At 47.0% G+C, this 21,547-nt stretch overlaps 1 protein-coding gene across 5 annotated transcripts in view; it reads left to right on the top strand.

The window, feature by feature from the left end:
- Positions 1 to 21,547, top strand: part of RUNX1 (RUNX family transcription factor 1) — a 171,129-nt gene that overhangs the window by 96,640 nt on the left and 52,942 nt on the right. For 3 of the 5 annotated variants that reach the window (XM_040545378.1, XM_040545379.1, XM_040545380.1), the window contains 2 exons: positions 5,725 to 5,978; positions 10,178 to 10,334. In XM_040545378.1, the coding sequence (XP_040401312.1) occupies positions 5,725 to 5,978; positions 10,178 to 10,334 (411 nt within the window). Of the gene's footprint in view, positions 1 to 4,021; positions 5,979 to 10,177; positions 10,335 to 21,547 lie in introns of those variants that run through there. The other 2 variants (XM_040545381.1, XM_040545382.1) reach the window with 2 other exon arrangements.

Below are 21,547 nucleotides of genomic sequence, written 5' to 3'. Positions count from 1 at the left end.
TGGCAACTTTAACCCAGTCTGCACTCCTACTCACAAGCTTGCCCGCAGCTGCATTGACACAGGCTGCTTCTGCATAACTTCATGGCCATTATTAATCTTCCCTTTGAGGAAATGGGAAACGGGGAAAAAAGTTGTGATGCAGAAGAGTCCCCAAGGTGGTGGCACTGGCAAGGTGCTACGGTAGCCCCATAGTTGTGCCCCCCATGTTCCTGTGCATTGAGATCGTGTCCGTGCTGGTCCTTCTGGGGCTGTGCCCAGAGCTCCCGAGCTCTGAGCTCCTCCTTTGGCTACTGCTTTAACTCATTCCTTCACCCAGTGAAGCCCTTGGAGGACCTGCAGCCACCTGCAGGCCTGCAATGCTAGGGTTAATGCTGGATGAAAATTCACAGTTAGCCTACCCTGAAGGTTGTCCTTCTCCAGGTGCACCCCGCTCCCTGCCCATTGCCACCACCAGCCAATGGTTGGACTCGAGAGAGATGCAGCGCTCTGGTTTGCACTTTCTGAATGGTCAGGGAGGAGAAATGATGAAAGGAAGCTCCCTTCTTATGTCAGACCATGCCCTTGTCATCCATGTCTCAGGTAACGTGCCTACTATTCAGGCAAATCGTTTCCCACATCCTCAGAGTGGGTGTTACATCCACCCTCTGAAGTATTTTGAGTGACAATACTGTGGATGGCTTTTTCCTATTTGAAAACTTGGGAACTTTTTCAGTGGTCGAGTTGGGTCACAAGTAATCAGATGCCCAGACTACAGGTATCAAATGAAAACGTGGTATTTCATCGTTCATCACAACCCCTCTGCTTTGTATAAACTGAGCTGCAGCCAGTTTTCCCTCTTCCAGAGAGAATAACCTTGGATCTGTTAACAGAGATCAAAAACCCGGCGGGGTTTAGGCACTCCCCCCTCCCTGAAACAGAGCAAAGTTACACACCACACACCTGTGTAGTCCTGGCCCACTGAGCCAAATTCCCTGGCATCACACTGGCCATCTCACGTCTCTTTCTCGGTGGCATCATACCTGAGCCTCATGTGCTGGGATGAAACACTCGCATTTCACTGCGCGAGAGATCACTGCAGGAAACAAGGAGCACCTTACCTTTTTACTTGCAGGCAGCTGCTTTTCTCTGTCCAATGTTTAATTACTGGAATAATGAAACATTATTCCAGTACCAAAATAATTTAATATATCACTACAGCAATTGTTTCCCTGTCAGTCACTGGAATTACCCGTGATGGTAACTGTTATGCTATAAATACTTGCAGGGGTAACTCAGAAGCCTGATCCTACAGATTTAATTTCCAAGCATTAACCCCCTGATTCACCACCAGCAGAAGCAAGGCACTCTCACACCACTATAAGTATCTTCAGGAGGGCCTAAATACTTATATTAAATTAATTCAGGTGCAAGTGGTAGGAGCTGACCCACCAAATAATGCCATGTTAAGCCCAGATGTTAAGCCCAGTGTGTGCATGATTGCATTCCCTGATGAGATTTCTGTTGCATGCAGCAGGAAGGTTGCTAAGAATGAGGTTGGGCATGTTTCTAATTGTTGGCAAGATCAGGGTCTGTAGCCAGTTCTTTTGGTTTGTGCTCACGTTGTGTGTATGCCAGCTCCGTTATGGTCTGCATTTTTTCTCCTCTAACAAAACGTCTTGCTGCCTTCCTCGTTCAAGTTTTCTCTCGCCCTGCACAAATTCAAACCATTTCAAACAAGTGTCCACTTCTGCCTGTTTGGCCGGGGAGTGTCTGCATGTGCGGTGAGGTCAGGCTCTAATTCTCCCCTTGTAATTTAGGCTGTTTAAAATTCATCCCTACATTGTTGCTCTCTCTCTCATATTTCCGAAGCTTTTGCTTTAACTGTGTTATGTAAAAAGCTCGGTGCTTTGTGGTCTAGTAATCCCGTACGACAGAGGCAATGCATGGTAGATAGAGATTCAGTTGTGGTTTGTTTACGGCCGTAATAAATTGATGTCAAAACACAAACGTGAGCAGTGCTGTATGTGAATGGGTAAAGGTGTAATACCAGTTGTGATTCCCGCTTCAAAGGGATTCTTGCACAAAGGACTGACTGTCCGAGCGCAAGTCTTGGCACTGGGGATGCTGAAAAGTCTTAGCATGTGAGAAGAAATACCGACTTTAAATACCCTGCCTCATTTCCTTACTTTGCCTAATGACGGGTATCCCTGCAAGCTGCTTCATTCATTAATTCCCATTCTTCCAGAGTGACTGCTCAAGATACAGTAAGGGGGTAGCAAATCCCTGTGAGAGCTCTTCTCTTTGTCATGCAAAAAAAAAATAGTTATAAGGAAGATGATAGATTGTATTAGATTAAAAAATAAATAAATAGACATCTCCCCCCACCTGTTGTAAGTGTTAACGGGTATGTAAAACAGATAGCTCGATCCGTATTGAAATATCATCACCACCGTATTTTCCCTTCCTGCCCTCTCTTACTTAACTCCTTAGTTTACCTTGGTAAAAGCGTGGTTCTGTGCAGTTAAAAAAAACAATATGGTCACCTTCAGCCGAGATTAAAGTCCCTCACCTCAGCCCTGGTAATGCTGCTAAGTTAAAAAACAAAATGTAAACTAAGTTACAGAAAAGTGTAAGCCTGGAATATTTTCTCCAACTTCTGTTAAATTGGGGCATTTTGTATTTTTCTGACCATTCACTTGTGTAATAGAATGGCTTTATTTTGTATTTATATGAAGCTCAGATTGAGAAAGGATGCAAAGCACTGAGTGGGATTTATAGTTCATATATTGATTAATTTAAATAGAAAATACTCCCTACCTCTTAACTAAAATAGGAGAAGCAGAGCAGAAAGAAAGAAAAGGGAAAAGGAAAAGAGAAAAGGGAAAAGGGAAAATAGAAAAGGGAAATGGAAAGGGAAAAGGAAAAAGAAAAATGAAAAGGGAAAAGGAAAAGGGAAAGGGAAAGAAAAGGAGAAAGAAAACGGAAAAGAAAAAGAAAAGGGAAAGGGAAAAGAAAGCGGGAATAGAAAAAGAAAAAGGAAAAGGAAAAGAAAAAGAAGAAAGAAAGAAAAAGAAAACCCAAACACTATATGCGTATTTTAGCTTTTTAGGCTATGTATATGGATATGTGCACATCACTGAAATAGCTCTTCTTATCTCTGCAATGCCCGTAAAAAGTTACCAGCCACTAATACACCCCAGACGGCTTCCAAGCTGCAGTTTCCACCAGCCATTCGCCCGTACAATTTTATTTTTTTCTCCCACCGGCAGAAAACATCTCCGCAATAACTTAAACCCGAGGTTAATTTCCAACAAGCGAGCGCTCGGCGGGGCGCAACTGGTGGCGGGGAGTGCCCGTGCGGGAAGACGGAGTTAAAAAATATATATGTATAAATAATAATGATAATGATAATAATCACAGAGACGCACAGGCGTGACACGGGGGGGCTTCCCCCCGCCGTGCCGTGCCGATCCGAGACGTGCCGAGCCGGGCGGAGCCGTCCCGCAGCACCGGTCCCCGCCGCGGGCGGCGGAGCGCCGAGGGCAGGCGGCGGGCCCCCTCTGCCGGCCGCGCGGCGGAGCTGCAGCGGGTGCGGGTACGGCCCCGTCCTCGTCCCGGGGGAGCCCCAAGCCCCCCTTCCCGGGGGATGGAGGAACTCCAGCGCACACCCCCCAAAAAAATAAAAATAATAAATAAGTAAATAATGATAATAATGAAAAAAAAAAAAAGGCAGCCACGCCATCACCCCGCTGTAACGTACCGGGATGGGGCTCACCGGGGAGGGGGGGGGGGGGGCGGGGGGGGTCGCGGGGACCCGGAGCCCTGCGTGCTCGGGGGCGCGCTCGGGGGCGCGCGCCGGCCGGGCGCTGCCCGCACAGTAGCGGCGGCGGCGGCGGCGGCGGCGGGCGCGCCAATTCCGGGAGCCCCTGGCCCGCGGCCGCGCCCTGGCTGCCGGCGGGGAGGGCGCTGATTGGCCGCCGCGCCGCCCGTATGCAAAGCAGCCGCGGGGATGACATTCCTCCGCGCGCCGCCCGCCGCGCGCCTCCTCCATTCATCCCGGCGGCGCGCGCCGGAGCCGAGCGGAGCCGAGCGGAGCCGAACCGAGCCGAGCCGAGCCGGGCCGGGCCGGGCCGGGCCGGGCAGACCACGGGGGGCAAAGGGCGGCAGCGAGCCGACGGGTGCCGGCGCCGTGGGAAGCTTTGCGAAGACCCCGGGAGCTCCCCGCTGTGGAAATGTGCTTTATCCTGAGCCGTCGTCTGGGCTGGAGGCTGTGACTTGTGACCCTGCCTGGGAACTTTCTCATTTTGTTGGCTTTCATTATATTTTTTTTTCCTGTTTTCTATTTTTTTTTTCCCCCCCGTTGCTTCCTCCCCGCCTGGGGGTTAGCGGCTCTGCCCCCACCCGCTCCCCGGGGTGCTTTTTGCCATCGGGTGTTTTTGGCTGCCGCCGCTTGGCCGGGTGCGGGGGCTCTGCCCGCAGCCAGCCCCCATCCACCCCGCTGGGGAGACGAGCCATGCTTCCCAAAGCAGGCTTCCACCTGCTGCGGTTAAAGTGTTGGTAAGCAGCCGGCTCCTGCGGCCGGATTAGAGGAAGGCTGCCTCAGATACCGAAAAAAAAAATAATACTAATTGGCAATGACTTTCGAAGTTGTTGCAGGCTGTTGGTTTGTCTGCTGAGGGGAACGTGAGTGAGAGAGAGAGAGCGCTGTTGCACACACAAAACCGCAGGGAGAACCCACAATTTAACCAACATCCCCAAACCCAACTTCTCAGATGTGGACCTCTCAGCCTCAGCGCTCGTGAGCGGCTGCGACCTTTCCTTGCGTTCATGGCAGGCGTTATACCAAAGACAAGTGCACAGAGAGAGATCTGAAGTTTGAATGCCATGCACTGAGCTTTTTATTTTTCTTTTTTATTTTTTTTTAATTTTTTTTCTTCGCGAGAATTATTGAGAGGTCATGCCATGGGCACTCGCAAACCAAACTACTGAAGCCGATTTCCAAGGCTGCTTAAATCCAAAACCCTGCAGAGAACGTTAATGGATTCCCGGCGTGGTTAAATCCTCCGCAGATGATACTGTAAATGTTTGATGAAGCGCGGTGTACGTGGTGTGTGTGTGCCTGCGTGGGTATGTCTGTGCGGTGCCAGCCGGCTGACCTTTGAGCACAAAGCCCAAAACCGACCCCGCGTTTCGCTGCTTGTAAGAGCGACTTTCGCCTCCGCAAGACGCTGATGTGCTCCGCTTCCCCCCGGGACTGTAGAGGAGCCACCTGGAAGAAAGCGCTAGGCAGCTGCCTCCCCGGGAAGCCCGGCTTTCTCCTGCTCCCGGCTTTCACCCCACTCGCGTAGCTTTTGCTGGGGAGCCCTCCCGGAGCGTGCCCTGCGGGAACTTTTGGCCACGCTAAAGCCCTCAATGCCCGGGCGCGGCGGTGCGGCCCCGCACCGAAGACCCTTTCTCTTACTGGATTAACGCCACCTCTGCCGCGGCACCGGGAAGCCAAGAGTTAAGTCTCGGCGTGCTCGCTGCCGCAGCCGCGTTCGGCAAAGAGGAGAGAGAAAAAAAAAAAAAAATTTAAACTTTGGGGACTGGCGTAGAACCGAGTTTCCCCCGGGTGCTCAGCCCGTATCCGTTTATGTTGGTCCCCAGAGAGCGGCTCGCCGAAGAGTTACGCTCGCTTGGCTGCTTGGTAAGAACTCTGTGGAGGTCCCTCACTCAACAGGCTTGTTGTGATGCGTATCCCCGTAGATACCAGCACCAGCCGCCGCTTCACGCCGCCCTCCACCACGCTGAGCCCGGGGAAGATGAGCGAGCCGCTGCCGCTGCCCGGCGCCGAGCACAGCGGCGCCCTGGCGGGGAAGCTGCGCAGCGCCGACCGCAGCATGGTGGAGGTCCTGGCGGATCACCCCGGGGAGCTGGTGCGCACCGACAGCCCCAACTTCCTCTGCTCCGTGCTGCCCACCCACTGGCGCTGCAACAAGACGCTGCCCATCGCCTTCAAGGTACGTCCTGCCGCCCGCCCGACAGCGCGATCCTGGGGGGCACGGGGCGGCCGGGGGAGGGATGGGACCCACGCGGGGGGGACGGGACACGCGGAACCCACGGGGGGGACGGGACACACGGGGGGAGATGGGACACACGAGGGGGGACAGCCCCGAGCCTCCCTCCCTTCGCCCGCCGCAGCCACCCGCGGAGCGGAGCGGGTGCGGGCGGGACGGGCGGGACCCCCCGGCCGCTGCCTCTGTCCCGTAGCTCTGAAAAAAAAATTAAAAAATTAAAATTATATATATATATATGTGTATATAAATGTCCAAACCCGAAAAGTTTGGCCGCCCAGGGGAGCAGATGCAGGTACTGCCCGTCGCGGGCGGCCCGGAGCTCGGGGAAGCAGCCCCCGGTGGCTGCGGAGAAAAAAAAAATAATAATTATTATAACACGTATATATTTTTATTATTATTACTATTTGGGATGGTTTGAATAGTAAATCTCGGGGCCTACCCTCCGTTGCCTCCTGCGGCCGCTTCGTTGCACATCCCTCCCTCCCCCGGCCTGCTTTCCCGTTACCCGGCTTGAGGCAAAATTCACCCCCTCCCCTTGCTCGTTTTTTTTTCTTTTTTTTTCCTTTTTTTTTTTTTTCCCACTTCGGCCTATCTCTGGCTGAATACGCTGCCCTTCGTGCTACTGCTGTAGCCGTGCGTTCGAGACGGGGAAGAAATAAGGTAATTGTCCCCTCGTCACCCCGTTCTCCCAGGAGGGAGCCCCGAAAGCCCCGGGTTGGAGTTGGGACGGATGATGGGGAATCGGCGGCTTTGTGCTTCCTGCTCCCGTCGCTGCTGCACCCCACTGCCTCGGCACGGCTTTGCTGAAGGAGGGCAGCCCCCGGTCTTTTTTTTTTGAGGGGGGGGGAGGAGGAAAGGGAGAGAAGGCAGTCGGCCCGGCTCCCGAGATTTTGGGAAGCGCTGCTTTAGGGAAAAGTTGTGCCGTGTGCGGAGAGCCTTCTGGTTCCCGCGGAGACAAGTCTGGGGGAAGGCAGGCACTCATCGGCAGGGCCAGTTCCTAAATTCCCGCGTTCCTGTTAATTAATTCCCTGTCACCCACGCAGCGGGCGAGTGCTGCTAATTGCTCGGGAAGCTCTCCTGCTGGAAGGCACAGCCGCTGCGTGCGAAACCGGGGCGAAACCCCGCTCCTCCAGCCCCGTCCCCGCATGTGCCCGCTAAGGGGGATCCCCCGCAGCCGGGGCGGGGTACTGCCACGCGTGGCAGTGGCCGGGGGACACGGGACACGGGACAGCCACCGCCCGACCGCAGCCTCGGCTCCTGCGGAGAAGGCGAGAGCGAGCACAGAGATGCGACCGCGGAGAGAAAACCCCCAAAACGGGAGAGCGTCCCCGTAGGGCCGGCTAAAGGGGATTGCGAGGAGCTTCCGACCCCACAACCGCTCCCCTGAAGCGGGACCCCCCTTGCTGCCGCCGTTGGGAAAGTCGCGACTCAGATCGCGAGGCGATTCGAATCGTAAGAGGGTTTGGATCGTGCCGAAACTAGACAAGTCCGCTCCCTCCCGGGCTGCCAATGTCTTATTCTCACCTGACACACAAAAAAAAAAAAGAAAGAAAAAGGAAAAAAAAAAAAGCGCTGAGCTTTATTAAGTGTTTGCTCACAGATATTGCATCGCTATGAAGAGGGAGACAGAGAGTTTCCTCTTCAGGTTTCCTTACCAAAATTCACTAGTTCTATTCGATCTGTAGGATCAGAGTATTATTCCCGACCAAAACGGTCATCTCCGTGCATTACTTTTTTCTAAAATAAAGCGCGATTCTCGGAAACTTGGAGAAAAATGCATAACTCTAATAAGGTGCCGTACAGATTCATTTTCCAAGCGCTTCTCGGAAATAATCTAAATCTTAATTTAAAAGGCCAATTTTGTTTGATTGATGCACCAGCAGTAAGTAATTCAGATAGCTGTCAATGCTGCAACTTCCCACTTCTCTGGAAATCCATATTTTTAAGAGTGCAACAAGGTACTAGATAATGCCAGTCACCAAGTCCCAACTTATCTGTTTAGTCTTTTTTCCAATGTAAATGTTTATATTTCCGCTCCTATTGTTTGTGACTTTTAATTCTAGCTTCTTTTCCTCACTCTGCATTTTTTTAGAATTTGTTTCTAATATTTTCTTCGCGTTTCTTATCGACAAGGTTGCCTTCAGTGTAATTTGAAAATGGTGGTTTTAAATATTTGTTTGGTAAGAGACAGCTGACCCTGGTTTTGTGAAGGTTTTTTCATCCCTAAAAATGCTAACAGGTATTTCCTTAAGTGAGCAGGCACGCATTTGCATCAGAGGGAGGCGAGGGTAATGCCCAGGTTTTCCCCTTTCTCTTTCTTCTGTCTTTAATATACGTGCCTGAATTAAGGTTTTCTGATAACTTCCTATGAACCGGGAAAGTGCATCAGGTTCACGGCGGCTGATCTTGTGAGACAGCGTGCCTCGTTACACAATGCTCTGGAAGAGAGAATTTATTAGATCAAACGTTTCGAGCAGGGACTATTTTATGCGAAGATCAGGGGAACTGGAAAATCAGAATGCTGAGCACAGAACAGGCCACAGGAACGGCTTACGGCACACAGAGGAGAACAAGAAACAAAAGCGTGAGCCGCAGAGGAATGGGAAAGAGGAAGCTGAAATATATACGTAAAGAGGGAATTTTGACACAGTGATTTTAACTTCATATGTGGAAGTGAAAATAAGGGTTATAGGTGACAAACGACACTGAAGTGAGGGAGGCAACCCCTGTATAAGGAGAGAGTCCAAAATACCCGCGGCTGGGGACCCCTGTCTTATTGGGGTAAGTAGTTATTACTGGGGAATAAGCATCAGAGACAGATTAAGTAAAGGGGCTGCTGATCTTGTTCGGAAAACTAATAGCAATCAGACCAGGCTGTGACAAGTTGGAACCAATTATAACTGCATGGACGTAAGCTAGAAAATGCTAAGAGGAAGGAAAAATATCAAGCAGCAACTCAGAGGACCTGGTGCAGGACTACTTCCTCTTAGAATATGTAAAAGAGGAAATAAAAACAAGCTAGAGCTTTTTTTCCTCTTTTTTTTTCTTTTTTTCTTTTTTTTTTTTGGGGGGGGGGTGATAGTGGTGCTGAGATCACTACTGCACTACTGTAGACTTAATTGGGGGAACTTCTTAGCAAGAGCATTAGGTTTTAAGAAAAACTATGACAGAGGACCCGATTCAAGCTCTTACTTTTGCCAGAGCAAATCAAGAGATACTCCAGTCATCCATTCAATGCAGGGCAATAGCCAGGTAAAACTGTTGAGAATTCAGTCCTGCTCAAGAAGGTAAGATAAAATTAAATTTTTATTAGTTTTACTAGTGTGAATGTTGCAGATACAAGCCAGACAGATTAATGTTAGAAATCCATACACCCCCCAGAGCATCATGTCAAAAATGCAGTGAATCCTGGGTTCCTGAATATTTGTTTGATAGATGCTGGTCCTAAGGAGCTACAATGTAAGACTTTAGAACGAGGTGAAAGCTTCTGAGCTGTTGCAGGTTTCGTTAGTTCAGATTGCAATTTCCATCCACCAGACTACAGGTGAATTCTTAAGTCAATGATTTGCTTTCATGCTTCCAAATGAAAAAAAATATGTTCAGTAAGTTGCAATTAAACATTCGGTTGAGGCCTGTTTCTTCATGCACTTATTCTGAATTTATGTATTCAGATAGGGGTGATGAGCAGAGAGAGAACTGGTGCAACTGTGGGGAATTTGACCCTCAGAGTCCGTGAGATTATTGCCTTGGTTTTGTTTTCTCTTGAATTTTACATTTACATGACTTTGCTGTAGCTTAAAAGTAGTGCCACTGATGTAAATCAGGTCAAAATCAGTTCCTGTTACTTGAATTTGTTTATTGCCAATTACAGAAGTATATTTTGGAAAGCTGATTTCATGTATTTTTCATGCCGGGGTGCACATTATACTTTGTATTTCGGGCGCGCATCAGTGTAAAAATGTGGCCGTAACTCTGGAAGGTAGTAGTGGAAGTGATTTCAGTTTCCCCCAAATGGCTTTTAGTCCCTGTTTATTTTTATTGTTGCTGGTCTTTCCTATTTTATCACATTAATTGTTGGTATTCTGTGCCTGAAAATAAATGTCGCATAAGGAAGCTGAGGATCCTGCGCTTTGATTCCATAGGTGGTGGCCTTGGGAGACGTGCCCGATGGGACGCTGGTGACGGTAATGGCTGGAAATGATGAAAACTACTCTGCAGAACTCAGAAATGCAACAGCTGCCATGAAAAACCAAGTAGCAAGGTTCAACGACCTCAGATTTGTGGGTAGAAGTGGAAGAGGTAGGTATTTGTTCACAGCTGCAGTTCAGTCATCTTCACCAGCTATGTCAAGTTCTGGTTACGCGGAGAGAATTCGAATGCGGGGTATGTGGAGTTTTCGACAGTAGGGAGATCTGATTTAGGCCAATTCCAAAGGTACAGAGCCAGCTGTGTGTTTTTCTTGTTTTCTTCTAGCCTGTCTTCCACGTTATTTCAATTTTTATACAGTAAGATCTCATTTTAAAAAAAATACCATGCTCAGTGAGCCTCGTTTTGACTACAGAATTCTCCCCGACAATTTAGAACAGCACAATATTACGCATGTTTAAGTTTAAATAACATATTTTCAATTTAAAATAGGAATTGTCAGCTTGTGTAGAGAACCGTGACTGTCTCAGGGCTCACAGGCAAACTCTGGAAAAGCCGGTCTCTGCAACAGCATGAGTCGACCTAAAATTACAAATAATGCCCACATAGATCTAAATTTTTTTTCCAGCTTCATCACAATGTGATTAAGGGATAGGGCACTTTTTCTGACCTTTCTTTCTCTGGAGTAGACATAGAGTCATATACAGTAGGCATTTAACGTACTACTACTGCAAGTGCATAGGATGGGGTAGGACAGAACAGAGCCAAATAGATGAGCTTAATGTCAGACTTCCTGCATCTCTGTGATAACCAGGAATTACTGGTACAAATAGAAAAGCATTATGAGTCTGAATAACAAGAGTCAAAGCTGACTTAGACTGTAACTATATGTAAATGTTGTTAGAAAGCTGAAAATAGTGTCTCGCATGTGCAGTTCACATATCGTGTGTGTGAACAGGCGTGCAAAGCGTGATCCAAAAGCCCATAACATCGACAGAAGGACCCTTTGTAGTAACTTTGCTCTTTGGCTCAAGCCCATAATCTTGAAAACCATAAATTCCAAGCAATCGTGTTTAGATTTCTGTTACAAGATTATTTGAAGCACTCCTCCTGCATTACTGCCCTTGCTCCTGTGAGCGGAGTGCCTTTGTGTGGCCAGGGTGGTTAAAGCAAACCTACTGAAACTGGTGAGCTGCTGCTTGGAAAAAGCACAGAGAAACAATCGGCCTCTCTGGTTTAAGGTCAAGACTGAAAAACTGTCACGTCTTCCATGTGACTTCATGTGGTATTTACTTATGTGTTTTCCTTTTGTCTAGTTTGTATCTTCAAGTAAAATCGGAACATAACATCACGGTGTTCCAAAGACAACATTGTTGTTTCGGGACAATTCAGTGCTATAACATTCACAAATCAAAGCGATAGTATCTACGGCACCTAAATAGGTTTCCTTATACTGCCTTTTGGAGCAATTTGGGAGCTGCTGTCTCTCATGACCAGATTGAATACCCTGGGGTACGCTGACCCTTTCTCAGCACCTTCCGCTCCCATGTAGGCACTCTTTGAGAATCCGGGCCATGTCCTGGTGCATGGTGGCATGCGTGGCTCTTACAAACACGCACTGACTTACAACAAGCATGCTTCAGGAGCGTTGCAAAGGTGACCCACTTCTGCTCTCTTTCTCAAAACCTTTTACTCCCAGTGGCAGATGGGTCAGGCTTTAGGCTGAGGAAGTCATTCTGATTATACGCAACAGCTTCTATTTGCCTTTGAAGTCAAATGCATTTGAGGGTATTCTTCCAGTGTAAATGCAGCCTGCAATTTTGGAAGAACATGGTGCTGTGGAAACACGGATGCAAGCAGCAAATACGTTTTAAGTATAAAATACCCATCCAATCCCTCAGTATCCAGCAGCATTTTTAGGTGAGGATACAGAGGGAGATGTCTTTTAAATCATGTTGTTTGGGCTGTCTTCAAAATGTACTTGTTGGAAAACACCCGCAGCTGAGAATGTAGCTTCGTAATGCTAGCAAAGAATAATAATAGGGTAATGCAGAGAAAATTATATCCATTTACTGAAAACATGAGAGATGCTGTAATGTCTAAAAGTATCAGTCATTAAATGTGTTCATTTGTTATATTAAAGGTTCCACCTTTTCAGTAAATGGAATTTGCATTATGATTCAGAGATGACTGTTTAGAAGATTCAAATGAATAGCTGGCAAAGTGGCTGAGAAGCTAATAAAAACAAACCTGTAGTTCAGTTCCTGGCCACGGCAGCGAAGCTAGGAATCACAACAGTGAACTGTGGGATTTTCAAGGTCAAAATTCAGCGGCGGAGGGAGGGAAGGAGGAGGGGAGAACAGTGGCTATTCATGCAGAAGGGCTTTGAGGGGTGCCTTGCTCAGCCCCTTGCCGGCCGGCACTCAGCTGCGGACACATGTGCGTGTGGGCACAGATGTCCTGTGTTGTGTGGTGCTCTGGTGCTTGGGATCATCTCAGCAGCAGTGGTTTGGGAGCACTGCATGCTGTTAGTCAGTCTCGGAGGTCAAATCTCCCAAGCCCCATTGGCCGCCCATCTTTGGAGCCAGTGACTAATGTATGCCTGTGTTTACTCCTCTAACAGGGGATTGTTTTCCAAAGGTGTGGATTGTTTGCATTTGGTACATGATTTCTGGGGTGCTGTTCTGTTGAATTTGTATAAAGCCTGAAGCAGAAGGTGGCTGCTTCAAAGGGCATTGCTTCCTTTGATACTTCGCTAGAGGAAAATTAACCGAAACTTTGTTTGCTGTGTAATATTTGAGTTTGAATAAGTTCAGTTGCCACCAGTGATAATGTGATGCCAGGAATATTATATGAATAGCAACTGAAAGTTCACGTCGGTTGCAGTCATAGTGGACATTATTTGTGTACCTTGGGTGATTTAAAATCACTGCTGGAGAATAAGGAATGGCTTTGCTGAGTGACAGTCCTGGTCCGTGCCTCGATTTCTTTCACTACACGTCGGCTGCCGCTCAGCTGTAAACAGCCCCATTAAAAGCCTTGCGGAACTGTCGGCAAGCCACTTCCCTCTCACTTTTAAAAGAGGGGAAAATTGCCATTCTTGATAAATGGTTTAAATCTTTTTCTGTGAGCTTTAAATGAGCAAGGTCTAGCAAGACGACTGTTTCAAATGCCCTTGCATAAGACTATTGTCCCCAACCCCATCGTAGTACATAAGTGGCTCTCCTCTCACCATGAGAGAGTTACAACAATTTACTCCATTCAGAGGTCTGATTCTGTGCGTCTGTCAAAGCATGAACCAAATATTGGCTGCAATTTAAAGAACCGATCAGTGTTTCACTGCTTATTTCCTATCTACTAGCAAGCAGTGGCCCTGTGCTGCTCTGGCTGTGCCTAGAGTTCAGAATTGAAAAAAAAAAAAAAAAAAAAAAAAGCACTTTATTTTCTTGACACCAGGACTGGGAGCTGAGAATATCACAGGTCTCCCGAAACAACGAGATGTTGTATAAAAGCAATTTGGCTGGCTTTCCTGAACAAAACAGATTTACATTGGAATTGGCTGGGGCCCAGAATTACTATTCCTCACCCTAGTTTGAGAATGCTACTGGGAAAACCTGCCTGTCTGGCTTGTAAGCCCGAGTAAGTAATTTCTGAAAGAAAAATGTAGTTTAAAACTTCAGCCAATCTCAGCCCCTCTTGCATGATTACATGGTTAAAAAAAAAAAAAAAATCTTTATTTTTCTCCCTCCATTCATAAAAGTTTCAAACTTCAAAATGCTGCTAATGCAGAGTACCTTGTTTTCTTAACGTATAATGAACCAGTTTAGGTTACTATGATGAAATAAATCCGATGCAAAAAGCCTGACACCATGGAAGTTCATTGGATAAAACTAAAAATAAATAGTTATTTTGGAGAGGGCAAGCTTCGTGGCTCGGTAAGCTTTACATATTTTCCTCATGGAATCATTAGTCCCAGTAACTATCTTCTTTGTAGAACGTAACGTTAAAAAAAAAAAGAAAAGAAAAGAAAACAACAACAACAAATAAACATTTTCCAGATGAAAATCATTATTAATAGGTTATCATAACAGTAGCTAATGGGGAAGTGTCTCGGCTTGCTGCAGAAAATCTCAATCTAAAGCTGAAATCTGTAGCTGCAGCTTCGTGATGCAGCTAGCTTTCCAGCAAGGCCTTTTTAAATACTGAGTTTTAGAAAGGACTGAGATTTAACCCCACATATATGTATTTTCTACCTGCTATCAGGATTAGGCATATGTGAATAAATTTAACGACGGTTTTTTAATTTCTTCAGAGCCTAGGAAGTATCCCTTTTTCACAGGAGTAGCTGGTTGGAGAATATAAGAGGGAGATTACCAAGCATAACCATAAGTTTCTGCCTTCAGAACTCTTCCTTCTGGATATAATTTTGGGGAAGAAAAATCAGTTTAAGCTGGAATCTCAGAAATACTTAAAACACAAAAATTGCTGGCTGGATCCTGAGTCCAATTATTTTTATTGGTCTTCTGAAGTCAGAATTTTGCTCCTTCTGTGTAGCTTCAGCTGGTGGTTGTGTTATTTAGGCACTTTGTTAAAAATTGTTTTATTTTTACTTAAGTGCATTCAAAATTATAAAAGTATGTGCAAAACAGAGGAGGATGCTCTTCAGCAGGGTCATAAAATCAGTATTAAGCAGCCACCCGGGTCCAGGTCCAAACCATTGGAATGCTTCAGGGGACATGGTATCAGATACTGGAGTAACAACTCGCCACACTTGCCAGACGAGACAAAAATAGAAGAAACGCAGCAGAAATCATCAAAGCTGAAAAAGGGACAGTTGGTAGAGCTGCAAAACAACTGCTTAGTGATACTTCAGGCTGAAGGGTGTGCAATGGTAGCGGATGCACTGGCGGGAGGTGGTTTGGTGCTCTGGCTGGGTGTTTGGGGTACAAATTGATTTGGTTACAAATAGGTTTGTATCACAGGGCTCCTCTCTGTCAACCCATCAGGCCTGAGTGGAGAATTTTTCTCTAAAAGACAGAGGCTGGAAGCAATCGTTTAGTTTTTGAGTGACTTAGGGTTGCTTGGACATGCCATTAATTTTACCAGGTCACCGCGCAGGCGTCCAGCGAGCGGACTCCTGACGGGTCAGTGCCTATTTCGAGTCTGACAGCACGGGTCGCCGTGCGATTAATTAGCAAACGCAGCCCTTTAAGCAGGACTGCTGTCCCGGTGCAAGCCTTTGGCAGAGGCTTGCTGGTTGGAGGAGGCGGGGGAGACGGCTCGCGTGTTACAGGCGTCCAGCCCGAGTCGTCTTCGGTGCACTCCTGGTACGTGCAGCCGTTTTTCTATGAATTGCTGATTGTGTAAGAAAGTATATGATACAGCTCGGCGAGGGTGTCTGGACTGAAAACATCATGTGGTCTGCGAGGCTGAGCATGACTGGAGCTATCTTTGCCAGCTCACAAACACTCTGCTGGGTTACTTAAAATTTGGTCTGGGCAAAAGAACTCTCAATCAGAAAGCGTCAACAGGAGAAAAATAATGGCAGAGTGATTTTGAGAACTTCCTGTCTCCGGGAGCATTACTGCTGTAAACAGTGACCATGCCAAGTGCTGAACCACTGCCCTCATTCCAATAACAATAAATCTATTTTTTGGTTGTGCAGAGCTGTGCTTGTACATTTTTTAAACTCAGGGTAAAGATGAGGATGAGGCAGACACTATCCTCCGAGCATTTTCTTGTTTTCTGCAATGATAAAAGAAGTTGGGCTTACCAGGATACTGCTTCTGGAAGACAAAGTACCTCTCTAGATGAAGAGGTTACATAGTTTCAAATGATCTGTTTGCCCTTCAACTTTTATTTATTTTTTTTCATTCTTTTTATTTTGGTTTGGTTTGTACTTTAGTGTGCCTCCTTCAGTTGAGCTGTTTGAGTTCTGGTAAAAAAACATATTTATTTTTGTGTGTAGGTATGTATGTATGTACGCACCTATGTTACAACCCAAATAAGAGCTTCTGTTCTGTGCTCAAAATGAGATCATTCTGAGATATTAATTAGGACCCGGGCTTCAGGGCTGGCTAGTGTACTTCAGATGACTGTCCTATGGCAAGCATTTCTTGTCAGCTCACTCAGCCTTAGCAGAAGTGAGGATGCTGCAAATTGCTGTCAGGAGAGCCTTCCTTTTCCAGCAGTCATGTGCATAAACCCTCCTCAGCCTGAATCAGTCTCTGTTCCCTTCCCAAAATCATTTAGCAACAGCAAAAACAAAAACAAAACAGACAAACAAAAAAACTTTTTCACCTTGATGCTGACTCCCCACCTCTTTCACTCCCATCCTGATTCTCCCTCGTTTTCCCATCACACTGTTTCATCACAACTTTCTCAGCCTCTTCAAACTGACCCCATTCCCTTCATCTGTGTCTGCATCCACCTCCGTCTCTTGGTCCCTGTCCTCTGCTGATGCTCCTCCTGCCTCTCTCTTTTGAGACAGTCACTGAGAACCCCTCACAGGGACCAGGCTGCATCCAGCAGCACCAAAGCCCTGAGCTGCTACTGTTTATCACAGTGGTGCCTGTGGGTGAGGCACGGGTTGGGACTCATGTGCCAGCCTCTACAACCAGAGCTGGGTTTGGCCTCCAGCATGGTGCTAAGATGGAGGAATTAAATTCCTTCCACCCTCCTCCCACGGGGAGCTACCTCCCATGCTGTGCAGGCATGGCAGGGTGGAGAGGGCCGAGAGGAGAGGCGAGGAGGAGAGCAGCAGCTGTCCTGAAGGCTTGATGCCATAAGAGCTCTTTAGCGGGGCGGTGCTTGGAGCAGTGCGTATGCACAACATCAGTTCCCTGAAGTTTAGGGAGGAACTGAAGGAAACGGTTTGGCAAGGCCGCAGAGTTTCCACAGGCTAGACTTTATGCACCACGGCTCCGACAAAGCCATGTCCATATCTGAGGCCTCAGAGGCCGTCCTGCTCTTGGAAGTCGTCTCTGGTAGAGCTTGGCAGGTCCAAAGCTCATAATGGCAGCGTTATCTCCCCGTTGCTGACGGCATGGATATCCATCAAGTGACCCCGGACTTCTGCCGAGCTCTGAAATCAATGCGCATTGCATTAGTGTAATGACAGCATGGAGGAGTCCTTCCTCCAAGAAAATGAACTGAGAGTAAACAGTCCCCATGTGCACTCCCACGCTCAGCTAGATACTGACGAAGCGACTTGTCAGGCTGCCTTTCGGCCTTCACCTGCTTTGGGACACTGTAGACAGAAGTCCCTCCTGCTACAGCAGCAGCGACAATCATTGCTTGCCATATTCAGAGCAGCACGTTGCTCTTCCAGCCATCCCACGCCTTACTTGTTCCCTGTGCCCAGTGCTCTGCTGGCAGCCACACCAGTAGGCCGTCATCTTCATGGCTCTGTAGGGCAAGGAGTGTGTTTTGTCCCAGCTCCAGCGGCGTGCCAGAGCAGGAAGGTGTGCCAGAATCAGCCATCACAGTGAGGTTTCCCCACTCTCAGGACTGACCATGCTGAGCTGCTCCTCCTTTGGGGGCTGAGCTCGTGGCCGTGGTGCAGTGGGGATGGACAGCAGAGGAAGCACCCTCAGATAGCCAGCCACAGCTTCTGCTGCCGGGCTCCAGTTGTATGGGGGCACCGAGGGGTGTAATTTGGGGCTTAAGCATTTAAATCAAACCCGAATCCCACTTCAGGCAGCTAAATCCTCTTGTGAATCTGGGCCTTAACCTTTTCATGTCTGCCTCATCACCTGTAAAGTGTGGGTGATAATTTCTACCTCAAAAAGCTTATTAATGGCTTGAAATTATAGCTGGGTTAAGGACTATTATTAGGCTTAAGGATCCCAAGGCATTCTCTGTGATAAGGTGGTAGGTGGTTTTGCAGTTAAGTCATCTCATTTTGAACCGTCCTGTCCATTTTGTGTCCCTGGTGCTGTTTTCTTATTTCCCTGAACTATTAGCAGTGACACAGTGCTCTGCTGAAAGATGGTGGTTATGTTCCACCCGAGAGCTGGACACACTTCTGGAGGCAAAGACACTTCTGAACACTTGTTCACATATACCCCAGCCTCTGGTATAGGGAAGCACTGCGTTTAAAAAATTAAAAAAATCCCTGATAAATGGTAAGCCACAGCCTGAAAGCAGAGGTTCAGTTTTTGGGGTGGCCAGTTCATACGGAGTGTCTGAAAATTCATATGGAGTTTCTGAAAGTCATCTTTGGGGAAAAAATAGCTCTACTTTAATTTCACCTTCCATAATTTGTGCTCAAACAGCTCAGGTCTTAAAAATATCGTAACAAGAAGCACTACATTTTACAACTCAAACTGCAATTTCTCTGTGCTGACACTCTGGTGCAGAAGCCAGGCAACCCGTAGCATCTCATTCTTCCTGTGCTGTAATTATTGTCTCCACCCAAGTTCATAAGAATTTTATAGTGGTTACTGCAGCAACTCCACTTATAGTTAGAGGCTGCTTGACTTTTCCATTAAAAGGTCTTCTCTCTGCTTCCCCCCACAACCCAGCGTTTTAATGCTTTAATCCATTTTGCAAACTTGATCTGCAGGCTTTCAGTCTAAGAAGGCATCACACCCCCAAAATTCAGTCAAAACAGGTCACTCAGGTTGTCTTTCAGAACAGGATGGAAAAACACTTTTTTTTTTATATTGTCAGACACTGTTGTGTCAGACTCTGGTGCCCATGCTCACTTGCACACGTATGCTCATCACCTCCATCTCAAAGCCTAAACGCTGGTGTGTACATTGGACATAAACCTAAGCATGCTAAAGTACAAATAACGTTCCTGCTGGCCAAATTCCTGCCACAGCTTGAAGCAGTCTTTCTTCAGAAATTAGGCAACATGACAATATAGGGAGCATTCCTGGTGGTTTTGTGTATTTGTGGAGTGTTGACATTGCTATACAAAAGTGACTAATGTCTAAGCTACTACTGGATGTCATCTGAAGCTGACTGCTGCAGGATCCCCTCTGTTCAGAGACCTCCTTCCGGCGACCCAGATCCCAAATTACTTGACTGTCTTGTCTCTTCAGATAGTTCGTTTGTGCCCTTTCCCATAAGCTCAGAGATGTCCTCCTACCTGCTTTCTGCTGCAGCTCCCTTCCTGATATATGTCCATGACCATATCTAAACCTGCTATCTCCTGCTACTGAAGCACCACCATTTTGTCTCTAAACAGAATAAATTGTGCTTTTATGGCACATTCACAGCATTTGTGGGATGGAAAAATAACATGAAGGTAGTAGAAGTAATAACCTGAGGGAATCAGATTGAGATTGGCGACTATGTAACATTTTAGACATCAACGCAAGTTCGTGAAGCAGAGAAGGGCCACCAGGTGCCTTGCAGGCAGACATTGGAGCAGCAGCAGCAGTGGCTGCACTTTTACACACATTGCCAGACTGTCGACGAAGGGATTAGCACAGAGGCCCCTGCGAGGCTGGAGGAGGCGGTGGCCGGTATCATCATGACAGCACATGGGACTGGGAAGTGAAACCCATCATCAGCACAGAAGTGAAACTGCCTGCACACGAGCTCATCAAATTAAAATGTAAACAACTGGCCAAAAAAAAAAAAAAGAGAGAGAGAAAAAAAATGGGACAGTTTTAGTGAGCTGAGTCCTCTCTTGCAGCTCTTGAGAGCATGAACGATCTTGTTCATGCAACGGAGAACCACTCTTCTGAGGGTTTCAGATCAAGTGCTGTGTTATTTGCTACAGTAATGGGTAAAAAGTAGCATTCAGGCAAAGATGTGGTTTTTGAACTGAGGGTGACACATTTCTGAGGTGCTTGGGGCTAGCATTTTTTGTTTACTCCAGCTGGAAGGCAATTTCCTTTTTTTTCTGAGGAAAGGGATCGATTGTCGGTACCTCTTTAGGAGATCAAAGTGTAGGGGAAAATCAGCTTTAGGATCTGCTACCTTCAGGGGCCCGAGTCAGCCTTATTTTAACAGCTGTAAGTTACTCTGAGCACAGAACCAGCTTCTGCATTGGCTTGCTTAAATATTTCATGTCAACAGCATGCGGGTGTGGGGTTATGTTTTTAACTTATGAAATAAGAAGATTGTTGGGGACAGTCTTCAGAAAGGTGTCAAGGACTATCCTTATCACCCAGATAATGCTTTTAAGGTAAATTTAGATGTTAGTACCTGCTTAGGTTGGCAGTGGCTCTATTAACGTTGCTCGATTTCAGTTACGTAATTTTGGTTGCTTAACATGGTTCCTGTGTTGCCCTAGGTTAAATGTCGTGCATATGTTTCACCAGCATAATGCCTTGAAATGATTTCACCTCTGATACAACCTTTCTCCAGCCTTCCAGCACAGGGAAGTCATGGTGAATAAAGGGTATGGAGAATGTGTGAGGAGGAGAAGAGAATGAGGTGCATGTCTTGCCTAAGCACTCGGTCATGCTGCAGGGAGCTGGGAGGGAGGCAGAAGGGCAACAGCATGTCTGCTGTGTCCTGTAGCAGCAAGGATGCTCTACTCAGCTTTAGGGAGCTGCTTGTGGCTTTTCTAGCACTTTCTGCACAGCAAATGAAGTAGCTTATGGCTGGGGCCAGGGGTACAGCAGGGCTGCTTTTGGACATTTGCATGAAAACTTGGCCCCATGTAAATCCAGAACAAAACACCTATTGATTTATTTAATGGGATTGAGTTTTCATTTGGGGTAAGTGAATGCTGTGTAAACACAGATATAAGAACTTCCTGGAGTGAGCCACTTGACAAAAATTTTCAAAAGTGTACCTTCATGCTGACCCAGTCTGGTTTGGCAGGAGACAGGTGGGTGTATTTCCCAAATCTTGAAGTTTCCACGCACACCCACGGAACATCCCTATAAGTATGCAAACAGATCAGTTGCCCTGCAGCTGATTTGCGTGCACAGCTCTTGCATTTCTTTGTGCAGTGACCCTGATTTGCTGACATCTCCCCATGTGCTTATTTATCCATTTGGTCCGTTGCTCTGTCGTGGTCAGAGTTTGCAAACAATTTACAGTGCAGTAGTGGATGAGGTTAATAACATTTTTTTTCTTATATTTAAATTAGGTGGCATTTGTGGTACTGATGGTAAACAAATTATGTTCTTTTTTTGATGCCACTTACTTCAACTGCAACTCTTTTCTGATGAAATAGCCACTGGACCAAGCACAACAGGCAAAGCTGCATGCTTATCATGTGAAACTGTAACTGACAACAGGACAAAACAGTTATCATCCAATGATAACAGTAGTTGTGCAGGTTTATTTTCAATTGGAAATACAATTTGAAGAACTACAAAAACATTTCACTCATATCATGAGCAACAGTCAACTAACGAAGTGTCAACTTATGTTGGCCTGTCTCACCTTATTGA

This window comes from Cygnus olor, chromosome 1, assembly GCF_009769625.2.
Source record: "Cygnus olor isolate bCygOlo1 chromosome 1, bCygOlo1.pri.v2, whole genome shotgun sequence".
Taxonomy (NCBI): domain Eukaryota; kingdom Metazoa; phylum Chordata; class Aves; order Anseriformes; family Anatidae; genus Cygnus; species Cygnus olor.
Note: the sequence above shows the minus strand (reverse complement) of the source record. Positions and strands in the feature narration are given on the sequence as shown.